General features: G+C 46.1%; 1 protein-coding gene across 1 annotated transcript in view; it reads right to left on the bottom strand.

Moving 5' to 3' along the window:
- Window positions 1-18,311, bottom strand: part of SGPP2 (sphingosine-1-phosphate phosphatase 2) — a 110,630-nt gene that overhangs the window by 61,283 nt on the left and 31,036 nt on the right. Inside the window, exon 2 of the mRNA XM_059393578.1 lies at window positions 4,338-4,496. Coding sequence (XP_059249561.1) covers window positions 4,338-4,496 — 159 coding nt within the window. The remainder of the gene's footprint in view (window positions 1-4,337; window positions 4,497-18,311) is intronic.

Genomic DNA, 18,311 nt, shown 5'->3' with positions numbered 1-18,311 from the left:
AAAAATGCTTTCATCTTCACTAAAACTATATGAAATGAAAATTAACTGAGATAACATTTTTTTCCCATTGGTGAAATTAGCAGTGATTTAAAAATAAGAATGCACAAAGTTTATGAGGAAATGTCAAAAGGGGTACTCACACACGATGGGGATGCTTGATACCAAACTATTTCTAGGAAAATAATTTAGCAACAGAGCTCAACGATTCTATGAACTCTGTGTCAGAAGAAGTTTTGCTCCCTTAGGAATAAACCAAATGTTTCCTAGTGGATGTAACTGAATCTCATTTTGGTTTGGTTAGGACAAAATCAAAGACAAATTTGCGGCTCAACTTTGAATCAGTAAGCTACATTTCATTTCAGACTAGGCCTTTATCTCCTAATTTATCCATATTTCCCCTAATTTTGCTTTTCCCATTTTACTTCCATCTCATTTTGAATGCCAAGAGATATCTTAAAAGAGCAGTATAGAAATAAGTAACATAAGAGCAGACAAAAAGGAGCTTCCCAAGGATGAACTGTGGTATTGATATTTGCACTGCTATTTTACTAAATGGAGAATAACTTGACTTAGCAGAAAGTGAGATTTTGCCTCACGTTACAAAGCCGACCACCATGCAGATACAATGAAATGGTCTCTCATCTTTTTGAGACACAGCAATATTGTTTTAAAGCCTTTATTTTTTGGTAGGGGTGCCACCACACCAAAGTGGAAGACAAGAGATGGGACAGTAACTCTGGATAGTGACTCTTCCTAAAGCACGGTCTGCCATGTCTTTTCATGAGAATCTAGGTCAATTACCATTCACAGTCATCTCTGCTCCATGAAATCCAATGGTGGAATCCAATGCCAGGTTAAATACCCTGGTAAGTGACAGAAGAGGGAAATGATGACTTGACAGATGTCTTTTAGCTAACTAAAAAGGCTCGCTTATCTAAATTTTCTGGGATGAAATACTCTGACTTGTCAAGAAAGTTACATAAAAGACACTTAAATAAAATACAGAGTTCATAAATGTCAGATGGGCAAACCTGAAACACAATCATAGCAAATATGCAATAGAAGGTAACTTTGGGGGGCAACTGGTTAGCTTAGCTGGTAGAACAAACAACTCTTGATCTTGGGGTTGTAAGTTCGAGCCCCAGGTTCTATGTGGAGATAACTTAAAAATAAATCTTAAAAAAAAAAAACAAAAACGAGGGTAACTTTGGGCAAGTGATTTTAATGCTTAAAGCCTTGGTTTTAACACCTCTTAAAAAAATTAAAAAAAAAAAAAAAAGAGGAGAAGCTCTTCATATCATTTAGCTCTGTTCTAAGAACTGACAGCAGCAGCTGCCTCCAGCCCACGAGGCCCTGGATGCCAGGATCAAGTCCACTCAAGCCAATGTGATCACGGGTGAGTTATTCAGTCTTTCTAGATACCAGTTTCTGATCTGTAAAATGGGCTGGCAAGCACCACCTCTCAGGATCACAGGCAGGGTTCAAGGAGGTAAAAATATGGAAGGCGTCGTCTCACGGAAGGCGTAAGTTGTAGAACGACGCTGATGCACTCAATGTAGGCTATGGCTCAGTATTATTTGAAGTATTACTCTCCTGATCTATAAAATGATGAAAATGATACTCACCCCATTGTTATGAAATCAAATAAGATAAACAACACAGATGCCAGTAAAAGCAATAGAAGATGTACTGTGTGTGGGGGTGGGGGTGGGGGGATAGTCAGGATTGCGACGAGGAAGTGCTCACTAGAACCATAAATTCTGCTAAGCTACCTCAGATGGTATGAGTCACCCCCGTGATAACAAGTAATTTTTTAATGCAATAACACCTGTTGGGATTCCATCCAAGGAAAACCGTGGAACGGACAGAAAATCTCACAAGAGGTTTAGCGCTCCTGAACACAGTTGCCTTTCCAAGCCTCTTGGACGAGAGAAGATGTTTAATGCTAAGAGGCTTCGCACTCTGCCCCGTGTCATTGGCGTGGCTGCATCCTCACTCCCTAAAGACCCATGTCCCTTCTGCCAGAGAGGCTGCCTCAGAGGAAGCTGCTTCCCAGGGAGGGCCTCACTGTGCTCCAACCTGCCATCCCTCCTAACCTCCCCCACTCCCACCAAACCCACCAGGGACTCCCCTTCCCTTCCTGCCTTCTTCCCAGAGCCAAACCAAGCATCTTTTATTATCTCTGCCACAGGCACAGAGCTCCCTCCTCCCCACCTCCCAACATACCTTTCCATCTAAGTCTTGTGCTGCTCTCTCTCTCTCCCCCTCCCCCCTCCTACCTCTCCCCCTCCACCTCTGCTTGTCCCTGTCCCTCTGTTCTTGTCTATCTCCTAAAATGGCCTCCACTGTCTGCACACAGACCTACTAGGAATTCACTGCTTCGAGGATCCAACTGACCACACAGGACGTGGAACCTCGAGCCCGGTGGCCTGTGGACCTGAGCGCACAACCCATTTTTTTAAAAGCAAGGAACAGGTCACCAAAGCACAAGACAATCTACTACTCAAAGGTTGCTCTTTTCCTTTCTCAGGAAAAGATCTGATCTACTCACTCTCTGACAAAAGACTGGTAATTCCACCTCACACAGGAAATCCTTCGGGCACTTTGAAAGGAAGACGTGACAACCAAACGACAATCAGAGAGTCCCCTGACTACCATCCGGTGTAAAGTTTCTCTCAGCTGCTCAGGAAAAACGGACCACTCTCAGTGGGGGATACAGCAGGCCTCGAGCCGATGGCATACGTGAACAATTATAAAAGGGTTTAACATCATCTGCCTCCCTCAACCACCACAGAAGTTGGAAAACTGATATATATTCATATGCACACACATATAGAAAGTAAATGAATGGGAGGAAACTCAAGCACCCAGCCCCTTTGCTGCATTTCAGAAATGCTCCCTGCCCTGCCCCCATGCGCGCTTCTTGCCTTCCCAGTGGAGCCGGGACGGCCCTGCTCTGCAGGTCTCGGAGGGACAGCAGAAAGAGACATGCATGACTGATGACACCACCTTTCGCCTTTTGCAAGAAGCCTATGCTTTTGCAGAGTCTCAGGTCATACTCTCACTCATACAGGAGCTAGATTTCAGAAGAGGACTGCTTGGGAGACAGGGATGACAAGGAAAGGAACCAGTGGCTTGTAGGGTTTAGAGAGAAAAGGAGAAAAAAAAAAGTCGGGAAGAATTTGGGGCCAAATAATCATAACCATAAGCCCTGGAGACCTTAGTGGTTAAAGCTCTAGGCTAGAGGCTTCAAACCAGTCCTCGTACATGTGGACTTCAAGGATTCTTTGTTCAGCTGATGCATAATGTTTTAAAGATGTATGCCTACATTTAAAATATGGGAGGCTTTCCACGAAAAACAAATCTAACAGCTCCAGCCCAGTTGCTTCAGGGCGGTCACAGGTGGAACTGAGAGGTGGCTGCTCCCCAGTGCCCCTAGTGGCCACACCGTGACTCTCACTAACACCCCCACTCCCTCTACTACCCTAACCATCCCCACCACCCTCCCCGCCTAGGACTTAACCCTTTGATTTCCCTTCCCCTGTCCTAAAGGACATGTGACGTTATGGTTTCTGACTAAGGGCCCTAGAACTTGGTCTACAAACGAGAAAAATAAAACCCAGAGTGGTGGAGTCATTTCTTTAAGATCACACAGCTTTTCAGAGCAGAGCTGTGCAAGAACCCAGATCCCTTCACACAGCCAAGTATTCCTGAACCCCCGTTTTCAGCACAGAATCTTGAGTTGTGGAAACAGCCATGCTGGCAGCCTCGCTCTGATGTGCCCCTGCCCAGGGAAGCCGTCTGACCTCTGAACTGGCTGACCATTAAAACTCCTTCACCTTCACAGACGAGTCGCTAAGCATTACCACATTCAAGCAGCGATGGGTAGCGTCCTCCCACATGCCAGGCCCCTAGTTCTAAGCCTCTAAGACCACTTGGAATGAATGATCAGTCAACAGCTTCTAGTTTCGGTTTTGGGTCAGATTGTACTAAAATTGGCCTCTTGGGGGGATGCATTTTTACGCCCCTACATGGGTTCTCAGAAACGTCCTTTCTTCTCTGCACCTCACATCTTCGCTCTTCTGGGTTTGTTCCTGCAAACAGAGGTGTGCGCCAGTGTACATGCATCACAGGTTTGTCTGGTTTTTGCAAACAAAACAAGTTATGTCCACAGCTTTTAAATATTTCCAAAGTAAACCATATAAAAATTTAACTCTAAGTGATTTAAAAAAAAAAAAGAAGAAGAAGAATAACAACACATATGCAAAGTACTTGAATTCCAAAGCAGGTGGTTGTTGAAGGCGTCGTTGCGGTTAGTAGGTAATAAGCATACTTACAACCCATATGATGATCAGTCTTCTGGATAAATAAGGATCAATGTTCCAGTGAGTGAACGGAAGAAATGTGATGTAGAAGACTTCTTGACCCAGAGCAGCAGAAAATCGGAACAGGTAATAGTAGAAATAATTCTTCACAATGTACTTCTGTACATAAGCCTAAAAGACAAAAGTTAGAAGACTCTGAGTTCCTCCCCAACATGTCACTGTAGGGCAAGCTTTTTAAAACTTCTGTGTAAAACTCATGCGCTCTCAACTGCCAGGGTGTTTCCATGATGTAATTACAGTAGCACTGCTATCCGTGTTCTCAACCCTGATACAGAAGAGGTTAGTTCTTCATAAAATTAAGTAGCATCATGACAGGCTATCAGCAGAAGGCAAGGCCAAGCCTCAATCTTGTCTCCTTTGTATATACAGAAGGCAAATGCTGTGAAGACACTTTCTGGGTTTAGGATTATAGTAGGTAGAATAACATAGCCAAATATTTCCCCATCCTAAGGGATCTGTGAACTTGCTGCCTTACGTGGCCAAAAGGACTTGGCAGGTGTAATTAACAATGTTGAGACAGAGAGATCACATTCTCTTTGGGCTCAGTGTGACCACAAGGATCCTCGCAAAATGGGAGAGGGAGGCAGGAAGGTCAAGGAGAGGGTGATCTGAAAATGGGGAGAGGTCCATCGGGCAAGGGAGGCAGGGCACCCCTGAAAGCTGCAATAAAGAAAGGGAAGATTCTCCCCTTGAGGCTCCGAAAGCTATGAAGTCTCAGTGATGCCTTGGTTTTGTCTGAATATGAACCATTTTTGGACCTTGGACCTCCACAGCTGAAAAAGATACATCTGTGTTGTTTTGAGCCACTGAGCGAGTGGTGGCCTGACAGAACTGCAGCAGTCACAGATAACGAACACGGGACTTTAGAAACATCACTCACCAGTGAATATTTTTAGTTTACCTTTTTTTTTTTTTAAATTTGAGAGAGAGACCCAGTGGAAGGAGAGGGAGAAGCAGACTCCCCAATGAGCAGGGAACCAGACTTGGGGCTTGATCCCAGGACTTGAGCCGATGGCAGATGCTTAAGTGACTGAGCCACTGGGGCGCCCCTTGTGTTTACTTTTTAAATGGGATTAGTACAGTCAACCCAGTGGAGGGATGGTATAAGAAACACATCAAGGGGGTGCCTGGGTGGCTCAGTGGGTTAAGGCTTCTGCTTTCGGCTCAGGTCATGATCTCAGGGTCCTGGGATCGAGCCCCACATCGGGCTCTCTGCTCAGCACGGAGCCTGCTTTCCCCCCTCCCTCTGCCTGTCTCTCTGCCTACTTGTGATCTCTCTCTGTCAAATAAATAAAAATCTTTAAAAAAAAAAAAAACACACATCAAGAACATTCAGGGTCTGCTAAAATGCAAACCTATTTTCAACCATTCCTTCCCTCCTTCTTATCCTGGCAGCAGGCAGGGGGAAAAAAAAAAGACTTAAGGGGGTTAAAATAGGAATATGCAATCTATTTTAAACTGTGACAAATGTCCTTAAATTATGGTAGATTAGTAATGAGTTAACAAACAAAAACATGGTCACCCTGTTAAATCAATCTAAAAAATAGAGTTTTCATGCTGATTTATATGGTAGTCATAAACTTTATAAAAATAAAATCAAAGCAAAATGTCAAGGATGAAAATAGGGAGAAGATGCAGACCTATGGCAGGGGCAATGGTGTAAAGGGACTTTTGTAGGTCTGCATTTTGGCTCTGCTTTGTTTTACACCAAGTCTGAGGTGCTCAAATCCTGGGGGAATTCAGAGAGTAAGATGCATATGCATTTATTCTGCAAACACTCATTCTGTGCCTATTGCAACTGAGAACCCGTGCGTGCCAAGGATATTCAGATGAACCAGGCACAGTGCCTGGCTTCCAGGCGCTCTTGTGTGTGGGGGGGGGGTGGTGCCAGAGAGTACTGTTTGGGGGAATGAAGTTTTAAAGGACCAATATGGTGTTCGAGGCTTTGAAAAAAAGCCAAGATTACTTTTATATTTAAGGAATAAAAAAAAATGACCTTGGAAATTGCACGAATATTAACTGTACTTGACACTGTTGGCTGCCTGCCAAGTATGCATTCCTCTCTTCTAAAAGGTTCCCAATTTTATTCCAACATCTCCACCTCCCTCCCACCCCCTGAGTCACAGGACTCAGGGGGAAGTTGACACTGCTCTTAGCTCCAGTCATGAGAAGTTCAAGGCTTTGGCCTCAAGCCAAGAAGTGCATGGCACAACCCAGAAGAAAGTCACTGGTCAGGGGCAAGCACATGCTTTTAGCTAAACACTGCATGTCTCTTCAGGGACAAAATTTACTTCTAAGTAAATTCAAGTTAGGATGGCGACAGATCCATCCTAAATAGGGAAGACAATAATGCCCACAATGAATGAAATAAGGAAGCGTACAGAGTTTCATCTCTCTGCCAAGATATTAGGGCTGGATTTGCAGAATAAGAACCAATAAAATAAAATTGTGACAAATAAATGACAAGCTCCTTCCCCTCCCTGATAGGAGGACTTAATCCAGCGGCTTCTGTTTTATAAGTGTACGTCCTACAGGCCCGTCCTTGAGATAAAACCTGTAAAAACCCCTTTGTACATAAAGATTTGTTATTTTAATCCACCAACTACCAGTATACCCAGGAATCTGTCCTGCCTTGAAGCTTTACAGGGAGGAATTTCCCAGACTCTGAAAAGGGTCCAACTCCTCCCTGTGTCGTTTCACGATACCGAAAGGTTATAGGACGTTATCAACACTCAGCAACGACCATTTCCCTACCCCAGAGATCTCTACCTGAGACCAAGTTCAGTACCTTAATCCTGGTAAATAACTGGAAGACTGTCAGGGACGACAGCAAATCACTTTCGTGTGACATACTACTAATTAACATCTTTCGACTTGCTTTTTACAATCTCTGAGGAATTCTCTTCTTTGGAGGAGAGTTAGATATTCTTTAAATTTTCTTAGGAACAGAAGAAGCAAAAGTGAAACTAAAAATATCAGCACATATATAGGACACCCGAAGGAGTTTTTAGATAACATCTCTGAATATGTAATTAAGTAGTAGCAGGAGAGCCAATATCGGTCTCCAAATTCTTGGGAATTAGATGAACCTAAATAAAAGAGTTCTTGTCTTTTCCGAACCAGAATCTACATTTCCCTTGTAAGAAATCTCAATGTAGGACTTCAGTATATCTTTGGACATAACAAGAATGCCAGTGCCTGTGTTGGTCTCAGTGGGAACAATTAGAGGGAGCGGAAACAGGGAATGGTAGATAAAGCCAATGGCAGAGAGGAGCAGAGTTGAAGCTGGGAGAAGGGAAACCAGGTCCCAGGACTCTCCTCGATTTCTGGAGAACCAGCCACTCGCCAGGGCTGACACGCCAGGCTGTGGGCAGCGTCTCTGGTCCACGAACCCAGGAGGCAGGAATGAGCAGCTAGTTTTTACACAAAAGGTCATAAAGGCATTGGATATTTAGGTGGGTGGAGACCTATGTGTAGAAATCGACAATTTCTCAGTAAGCTGCTCATCTGTCACAAAGCCAAATGAAGAAGTTTCTAGTCAACAGGGAGGATAAGACAGAAAGGCCCACATATCCATTATTACTAGTGGCAAACGTCCTGGACATTCCTATTTGCATGTTTTGTTTATTGCTTTAGTTTTCGGGAACTTAGAAAACAAAAAGTGTTTCCACAGGTGAAAACAATTTTTCCTTTCACGGCATAATTTTCTCTAACGCAGGCTCCCGAGATGGGGCTGTTGGGAACGGCCTCTTGGGAACGGCCTTTGGGGGGAGAACAGCTGCTGTGTTTTGCTGCTGCGTGTTCTCAGCAAGGCTGCTTTCAAGGCATAAATAAATCAGAAGGAAGGGGAACCACACGGGGTGACTGCAGGCTCTTAGGGAAAGGGCACACAGGTACAGGATTTCTGGACTTGGCTCTCCCCACGCCCCACCCGCCCTCTACCCCTGAACACCTTGAACGGTGTTTGGTTTTCCAAATACACTCTGAAGAGTCCTACACAAAAAGGAAATCCGGCCAGGTCAGCACCGCTGGATGCAGTGAGGGCTGACCCAGACAGCAGAGGAGCGACCGACCGTGGAGTGGGCCTGGCAGCTGGCCCAGCCTTTGAGCTTTCAGAGGAATACAAGGAATTGCTTTTAGCCGAAACAATACGTGACCCTGGGGAGGTGAATTCGCCCTTCTGCACCTCAGCAGCCTCAGCAATAGAGGATGGAGTCTGGTTAGCTCCGTTGCTTTTTTTTTTAAGATTTTATTTATTTATTTGAGAGAGAGACAGTGAGAGAGAACATGAGCGAGGAGAAGGTGAGAGGGAGAAGCAGACTTCCCATGGAGCTGGGAGCCTGATGTGGGACTCGATCCTGGGACTCCAGGATCATGACCTGAGCCGAAGGCAGTCGTCCAACTAACTGAGCCACCCAGGCGCCCCGCTCCGTTGCTTTTTAATAGACGAAAAACAATGACAGGTGGGGAAAGGCCCCTTAAATAAAATGTCATCCCAGAGCCTATTCTATAAAATAAGACTGAAAGACTGGACTAACTGAAAGTGAGGGGGAAGTATAAGGGACCCCTAATTTCAGGCCAGGCCATCTTGTTACCCCCAAGTCTTTCTCTGGAGTGTCTCCTTGAACACAGGTCGGAGATCAGCTTGAAAACCATTGACCTTCATCTCTGTCAGACCTCTCATACCTTTCTGTAAGGAACCCGGGGCCAGAAGGACACAGGCTATGGGTCTGCCGACCTTGAGGTCTTTATTTAAAGGATTTCATAAACTCAGGATCAATGTCCTTGTGAGGTCATTTTACTTATCTTTTTTTTTTTTCAGATCAGAGCTGTAACCGTGTTTTTGAAAGGTCAAGTTTGAGAGAGTCCTCTACTTCAACAGAGCCCGAAGGGATTCATGTCTAGGGGCATGCCGTCTGCGGCTCTAAGCAGGGCACTTTATTTTACTTTTTATTATTTATGTGACAGAGACAGAGAGAGAACACAAGCAGAGGAGGCAGCAGAGGAAGAAACAGGCTCTCTGCTGTGCAGGGAGCCCACACGGGGCTCGATCCCAGGACTCGGGGATCATGACCTGAACCCAAGGCAGACGCTTAACGACTGAGCCCCCCAGGCACCCCAAGCAGGACACTTCAAATGGAAAGTAGCAGGAAGCTCATCTTCTAGGGCCGAGATGGGGGGTCACATCTACATGGGGGTACGGCCTGGTCTTACTTAAAAAGAAGTTAAAGGTCCAAAGCTCTTTTATAAAAACACACTGAACAGCAGCATTCCCTTCACGGAGGCCTTGCTTTAGGGAAGTTTTACACCCTGACGAGAAAGCAGCCACTGAACACAGAAGCCGGGCAGAGGGAAGGCCACCAGGCCCCCGGGGTCAGGACCACATACTCTGGAGCAAAGGACCGACATGCACAACTGCATAGTCTCCCACCAATGCCATGATCTCCCAGGGCCTCAGTTTCCCCTTCTGTAAATGGGAATAATAAGAGCACTTACCCCTTGGGGACACTGGCAGGATTCAATCAGTGTTGCTGATAACACCCGCCAAGCCCTCGGCACCAAGAAGTGACTGAGCAGCCCGCCATGACCCGGACGGTAGCTGGAGAGATTTCCCAGAAAACACTTCGCCGTTCTAGCGGGCATGCGCCTCACCTGGATCGGGGCCGCGCGTCCTCGCGAGCTCCCACGTGATCCCGGGGCTGCCCTGTTGTGCAGCTGCGAACTTTGAGTAGAAAGGCCAGCCCACTGAGGAGTTTTTAAAGACAAAAGTCAAGCTCTCAGATTGGCAGGTGTAGGAGATGCTCCCCGTGGGGTGCCTGGGGGGCTCCGTGGGTTAAAGCCCCTGCCTTCGGCTCAGGTCATGATCTCAGGGTCCTGGGATCGAGCCCCTCATCGGGCTCTCTGCTCAGTGGGGAACCTGCTTCCCCCTCTCTCTCTGCCTACTTGTGATCTCTCTGTGTGATATAAATAAAAAATCTTAAAAGAGATACTCCCCCTGAAACAGCAGCCAGATTGAATAACCAACTGATTATTAAGAATTAATAAAATTCTTATTTTATTAAGAATGAAAGGAAAGAAAGAGAGAGAGAGAAAGAAGCAAGCAAGCCCGTAGGCATTTGGGCTCCTTGCCTTCATTGGAGAAGGGTTTGTTTAAATTCCTGGACGACAAATCCAAAATTAGTGAGGGAGTCCTGAAGTTTCGAAAACACGCCTCACCTCTCAGGGCATCCCAACAAAGAAAAACAAACCTATTTCCTTAAAAAGAGCTTTTGCCGTGCTGTCAGACTCCTGTAGGATCCTGGCTTGAAAACTAGGTTCCCTGACCTCTGCAGGCCTAAGAATCTGTCTTTGGGTTCTCCGTTACAAAGGAGGTAGCAATTTGCCTTTTTTTTTTTTTAAAGGAAAGATTAAAAACTAAGAGGAAAGTATCCCATATCCTATTAAAGCTGATGGTCTTTGGAAGTTCTGAATTTTTTTTAACACAACTTTGGAAATTCTTTGTCATTTCTCCTTATATCCGCATCCCCGTGCATTCAGCCTGCACACTCGTCCTCATTCATTTCCGAAGGTTGCCCCCCGGCACCCGCTTGCCCAGGATTATTTTTCAAGATTGGCTACTTCTTCATGTGCTTGGGATTGTGGGAGAAGAGGAGCATCAGCCTCTGGTGTCCAGATTTTTAGCCATTTATGGAGACTGGGGGCTCCTCAGAAAAATACCTTCCATGGTTAGGGCAATGCCTCAAATGCCAATAGATTCAGGACTAAAATTCCACCTAGTCTTGCTGTCATACCCTGCATATATTCAGCCAGAATTTCTGATCTAGAGCCCAGAGATTGGGAAGGGCGAATTCAAGGAACTCAATGCCTTTCAATAGAATCTATGATTTGCAATTTTATGTCATGCCATCTAGCTCTGAAAGACTAGGCTTGGGTGGACTTGTCCTTACACCCTGGAGGAATATTTATAAAATAAACTCTCTCAAGCTATCATGAGACACAACTACCTAGCATGTTAACACACCATGTACAAACCAAGCAAGGCCCAACATTTCAAAAGAAAACTGAAAATGGCAAATCTTTTCTCCATGTCTCTGTAGACGAGTCATTCAGTGTTTGCTCTTTGGTGATGGAAAGTTGACAATAAGCAAGATTATTTCAGTCAGCAATGTGAGGAAATTAAAGCGAATAGTGTGATACAAAGTGGTATGTGTGTTTTAGGGGTTGCTCACCAATCAGGGCCCCTTCGAGCTGAGCCCCGGACAGGAGGTAAGCCAGTTCCTTTGGGGTCTGAGGGTCAGAGAGACCGCTTACTAAGACCCTGAAACAAGCAACCAGGTCCGTGCATCGGAACATGGCAGGAGAGAGAGTTGGGGAGAGAGACAGAGAGGGAGGTGCAAAGCAGGAGCGGGGTCAGGCCAAGCCTTGGGGTTTTAGGCTGGCAGAAGTGGTAAATTGCTGAGACAGTTTCATATAAGGGCATGATCTGATCTGCTCTGACAAGACTAAAACAAATTTTGGCACAGAGAAGTGAGAAGAAGCCCTGCTTTAACTCTTTGGTGTTTTGATTTCTTAAACGTCGTGGGAAAATATCATTCATTAACCGCCCTGAACTTAAATGGGGGGCGGGGGTCCCACTGTTTCCACAGTCAGGTAGACTGGTGGTGTCCTAGATTCACATCTGTTTACCAATACGCTCCCATCACTTTTAATTACTCTTATTATTATATTTTTTAAGTTCAGGGAATCAAGACTGTCCAACCGACAGAGACAATTAAATGATGATTACTTAGCAAGCCTAAGAAAGATTGGCAGTGTCCCTTGAAGGGGAAACAGAAGGAACAAGAATGAGCTAGGGTTTCCCCTTTCATCTTGAAGTCCAGATAGAATTACAAGTTGGGTGAGCTCACCGATGTCTGCTCAGGGCTCAGTGATTAAAATTGCAGGATGGTGACACTGAGAGTCAATAAAATGGAAGGGCAGCTTCCTTGAATAAAAGAGCTTGAAAGAGAACTGCCCACGAACCCCTTTCATCTGCTTGGCTGGCATCTGCTGGGATCCCTCAGTCTGTGTCCCAGAATAAGAGAGTGGCTGGAAGGGACTGGACCCGATGCGGTATTTGACAGCAGGTTCTAGTGGGGTTTGAACTTTGTTTTTTTCCCTCCTGCCGATCCATCACCTTTCAGCCCATCCTCTAGGGATTTGATGTCTTCTTTTTCTTTTCCTCAAAAGTTGGCTGTCATCTTGGGCACCAGCAGAAGGAGCGGACCAATAAGTATCACAGATTGTGAAACTCTCTCTCTTTCTCTTTTTCTTTTTTCAAGATTTTATTTGTTTATTTGAGAGAGAGAGTGCACAAGCAGGGGGAGTGGCAGAGGGAGAGGAAGAAGCAGGCTCTCCACTGAGCAGGGAGCACCAAGCAGGGCTCGATCCCAGGACCCTGAGATCATGACCTGGACTGAAGGAAGACACTTCACCCACTGAGCGCCCCGGGCTCCCCAGATTGTGAAATTCTTGAAATTGTGACAGTGACCCACCAGGGCAACAATGCCCCGCCTGAAGCTAGAAACGGGTCCTACAACTTGAAAGAACGCAGTCTCATCATCACTTCCAGAACCCTGTGCCTGACACACACGATTATCTGCTTCGAAGCAAATTGAAGAATCAGAAAGAGAGAGAGAGAGGGAGGGTAGGACAGCGTTTTGCAAAGCTGAGAGATGTGGGCCTCTACTCGGAGAATTCCCTCCCCAGGCAGTTAAGAGCAGCAGAAGTCACCACAAAGAACAGAAATAACCATTCCCATTTTTAAGGGTGGGGGGGAGAACCAGCTGCCCTTTAAATTCTCAAAATGTGTTAAGAACTTAACTGTTTTTCAAAACATTTTGGATCTGCTAAAACCTGAAACACATTGTACCAAACATTCTTCCGCTTAATTGGTAAGCCCTTGCGTATTCAGGGGGGATTTTTGGTACAGATGTTTCTGATTCATTTATATTAACTTATCAAAATGACGTTTGGAAGAGCTGTATGTGCAAGAAGGAGTCTTATAAACTTGGAGTTCATTAGTTTTAATCCGGGAATTTTATCCCTCCTGCCATGATGCACACATTTAGAATGTGGACAGGCTGATTTAGTCCTAACAGGCAGCATGAACTCACCCATTCCTAAGTCCCTTCAGAAAACATTTTCTACAGCATTAGAAGGCACCACCAAAACGTAAGAAAATTACTTGGGTCCGTGGAAAGTTTTCTTCTTGGTGATCTTTTACTTCTAAAGACTTAAAAACATATTTTAATCAGACAAAAGGAAAATAAAGCCTGACCATTTGGCCACTGAAGTCAAGGGGGTTTTATCCAGAGGCTTTCGTGCTCCTTTCTTGTTTCGCTGGGCCAAACAGGGCCTGTCCTTTTTAACTTGGAGTTTTCTTTGTCCAAGTCTACGGTTGTAGTGCGGGCCTGTGAGTCCATGGAGAAGACGGAAAGCAAACAATCCTTCTCTTCGCTGCCCCTCCCCAGTTAAACCCAGCCCTCGACTTCTAGAACTCTCCAGGAATCCAAGATGGTGAAGATAGTACTTTGGAACAATTTTTCTTTCTTGGTCCACATCCACTCCCTGGGGCACTGTCAGTAAGGGGCAGCGGGCACGAGAGGGAGTGGGGTGGGAGAGATCCAGGAAGGACTGACGGACCTGGGGAGCATGCTTCCCCAGAGACTGGCTCCTTCCACGCTCTCCCTAAGCCTTGCATGTGTGGGAGGGGAAAATCCATCAATTTCCACCATGTTTTCAAACTGCAGTTCCCTCTGGAAGGTTCTCTCTGAGCCAGTTTAAAGCCACTGGTCAGAAAAATAAACTTAGGAAAAGCTTTGAAATTGTGTGCACACCCTTGAAAGGAGATGAAGAAGAAAGCCACGCTGGGTCGGAACAATGGTCCTTCCTACCCAGCTTGTCCCTGGCACACTCTGGTTTCTTTGTGCCTTTGGAAGGCGGCTCTTGTTTTGTTTTCATCTTGTTTCACTTTTAATATTTTTGAGTTAAAGTTCTGGGTTTTTTTTTTTTTAATAGATCACTTGCTTTTTGTGTTTTTTTTTTTTTCCCTGATTATCTGATTATCACTTATGTTTTTTTCTGATTAACACAGTTTGCCGGGGAATATTTGGGAGTCTAAAAACTACATAAAAATAAAGTAAAGATGCCGCCTTGTCCCACCCCTGAGACTCAACCCCTTTGGATATCTCCACTGGTCTTTTTCTTACTTGTAAATGAGATCATCTGGTGACATGTATTCTAACAAAATTGAGATTCTGCTCTTAAATTATTTTTTGAAGATTTTATTTATTTGTCAGAAAGAGAGAGCGTGCACGAGCCGGCGGGGGGAGCAGCAGGCAGAGGGAGATGCAGGCTCCCCACTAAGCAGGGAGCCTGGTGTAGGGCTCCAATTTAGGCCCCTGGGATCATGACCTGAGCCCAAGGTAGATGCTTCACCAACTGAGCCACCCAGGCCTCCCTTAAATTCCCTTAAATTTTTAAGTATTATTTATTGTATTGTATTTCCCTAGGTCCCTAAATATTATTTAATATCACGATTTTGGCTGTCAACTTTTTATTTAACTTATTGATTTGACAGAGAAAGAGCGATCACAAGCAGACAGAGAGGCAGGCAGAGAGAGAGGGAAGCAGCCTCCCTGCTGAGCAGAGAGCCCGATGCGGGGCTGGGTCCTAAGACCCCGAGATGATGACCTGAGCTGAAGGCAGAGGCTTAACACACTGAGCCACCCAGGTGCCCCAGGCTGTCAATTTTTTACAAGTGCTGCCTTCATTGTGTTCCAGTTTTTCACTCACCCATTCCCATGGCAGATCCCCACGTAGACTGACGCAGTAAACAAGTCTGAAGCTTGGCCTGTGTGCGTGTGAGCAGGAATCTCACCAGCCACGCTGTACGGAGTTCCCTGCCCACTTCTGTGGGGGCACCTGGAGGCACCGTTCCAGGAGCCTAGGAGTCTCTCTCTTCATTCATTTCCTAACCCGACCAAATAAGCATCCACACCTATGACATTCCCTGCAACCCCCTTGTTTAGAATTTTTGGTACTACTGTTTGCTTGTTTTGTCTTCCCAATGACTTAAATTCTCTTTGCCAGATTATGCAAAAGCTGCAGGGATGCCCTTTAACGCCATCCAAGGGCTACAATGTGCACTGCTGGAAAAATAGAGAATGAGGGTACACGGGTGGCTCCAGTTGGTTAAGCATCTGCTTTTAGCTCAGGTCATGATCTCCCCTCCTGGGAATCCAGAGGCGTGCGTCTGGCTCCCTGCTCCAAGGAGGGAGCCTACCACTCCCCCACTTCTGTGGCTGCTCCCCCTGCTTGTGCGCTCGCTCTCTCTCAAACAAATAAAATCTTAAAAAAAGAAAGAAAACAGGGACGCCTGGGTGGCTCAGTTGGTTAGACGACTGCCTTCGGCTCAGGTCATGATCCTGGAGTCCCGGGATCGAGTCCCACATCGGGCTCCCAGCTCCACCGGGAGGCTGCTTCTCTCTCTGACCTTCTCCTCGCTCATGATCTCTCTCACTGTCTCTCTCTCAAATAAATAAATAAAAAATCTTTAAAAAAATTAAAAAAAAAAAAAAGAAAGAAAACAAAAGAAAGAAAAAATGACCTGGAGATGAGCATGAGCCATGACAGTCCCTATGCTGAGGAAGAGAAACAGTTCCATAATCCATCATGCAAGAGGTAAACCCAGGCCTTCCTGGCTCGGAAAGTCCTAGGGTTTGCACGCAACCCAGAGCCCTCCTTCATCAGCTCCAGCCACCTCTGGTTGAGGTAAATAGATCTAAATGGAACCTAAGAGGGTCTGGGTATTACCCAGTCTTAGGTCCAATGACAGATCTGCCGGGACCACTCTGGGGAGGTTTGAACTTTCTCACCTGTGCAGGAAGTATGTTCTCACCTGTGCAGGAAGTATGGCCTCACCTGTGCAGCAGGTGTGTTCTCACCTGTGTGGTGCATTTAACACCAGCTCCCTTGCAAAGATGTTTGGAAGAGGAAATGAAGTCCCTTCTATAAACCACATCATAGCACATCAGACACTCAATATATGTTCAATAAGTGGTAGTTGTATTTGCATTGTTTTTTTTAACAGTATAATTAACAAGAAATTGTCAGAAGTATCCAACTACAGTGGAATACAAGGAGGGAAAGAAGTAAGATGATTTAAAAAACAAAGACATCAGGGGCTCCTGGGCGACTTGATTGGTTAGTCTGTTGACTCTAGATCTCAGCCCAGGTCTTGATTTCAGGGTCATGAGTTCAAGTCCCGTGTTGGACCCTATGTTGGGCATGGAGCCTACTTAAACACAATAATGAATAAATAAAATAAATTCAAAAAATCATAGAGGAGGCAAGTAAGATGTCCCAGAAGTATGACTGTGACTGTGACAGACAACAAAGGGAAGACAGGCCTTCAGCCCAAGGGGAAAGCATGAAGAGAGCCACGGGGGCAGCCAACCACAATGTCCCCGAGTGGGACACGTCCAGTAAACCAGAGTGTAAGGTATTTACAAGGGGAGCTGCTGGTAGCTGGGCCAGAAGAAGGCCAGAGCCAGAAAGAGGAGTCCTAAGAACCTGACAAGGAGGTTGGGTGACAGGGGGCCGCAGAGAGAGAGCCAGAAAGTGACCCATCAGGGATGTGCCTAAATGGCCACCATATGCTTGCAGTCCTGTCCTTTCTGATGAGTTCCCATCTCTTGCAGCTGCAGAATGTCCAAGAGTTATTCACAGACAAGCTGCCTGGATCCACCAAACCCCATCCCATGCTGTGCTCTTAGAGGGCATTACACCTGGCCTCTCTGTGCCCCTGCTCCCCACAGACCCATGTGAGCCTCCCTGTGATCCCATTTTGCATCTGAAGGAAAAGCTGAACCCTCTGAGCGTCTCCACAGGCCATCAGGGAAGATGAAGACAGCCTGGTTTCTGCTTCTGGCCGTGGCTTATTCATGTGGGATCTGATGATACAGTTATTTAACAAGAAACCACAGGAACAAAAACAATTTGATGAAACCCAGAGAAAGTGACTTATTCCATGGACAGCGACCGAATGACATGGGCCGGGTGAGGCCCCACCCTGAACAAAGCCAGAGGCTCCGGGTTTCAGCTCATCTCTGTCACCGGATCCACGGTTCATAGACCCAAGGACATAGAACTCGCTGAAAACACCACACTCGCTGAAAATGTGGTTCTCATTTCTTTTCACGGAACACAGTTTCCAGTACGCATGGCATGATCAGAACCGATGACCTTGATGCATCGGAGATGGTCAGAGAAACATGGGTGTGCAGCCCTGATAAGCCAGGGAACCAGACCAGGCTGAACACTGTCCCCCGCCACAACCCGGCGGCATCTCTGCTACTTATCCGGGGCCCAGCATACAGCGGGGAGAGCGCAGATCTGAAGACAGAAGAGAGGAAAAAGAAAAAGGTTGGGGGGGGGGTGTATCCTCCCACCCAGATTTCAGAAGGGTAGTCAGAGGCCCACGTAGCCCAAGCCCCGCCCACTGCCTTGTGCAGACACACGCGCGCTTCCCGCGGCTTTCTGGGCGATGAGGGGCGCCTTCCCCACTAAGACAGTCCTCCACGCGCTGTCTGAAACGGAGGCTGCTCCGGCTAAAATCACGCCTCAAGCCTCATCCGTGTCCTTCTTCTTGTTTGAAATTTAGGATTTGAGGCCCCACCCCGGACCTACAGAGTCACCCACCACGACTTTTAACCCGACTCCCCAGGTGATTTGCACGTGCATTAAAAGGCGAGAAGATTAATGTTTGGGAAGCACTGATTCATACTCCTGAGAAAACAAATAAAAATGTTTGAATGTACTGAAATTACACTGTTCTCTCTGGGCCCAGACACCATGAAAGGGGAAACAGTTTGAAAAGCACAG

Source organism: Mustela nigripes, chromosome 3 (assembly GCF_022355385.1).
Source record: "Mustela nigripes isolate SB6536 chromosome 3, MUSNIG.SB6536, whole genome shotgun sequence".
Taxonomy (NCBI): Eukaryota; Metazoa; Chordata; class Mammalia; order Carnivora; family Mustelidae; genus Mustela; species Mustela nigripes.
Note: the sequence above shows the minus strand (reverse complement) of the source record. Positions and strands in the feature narration are given on the sequence as shown.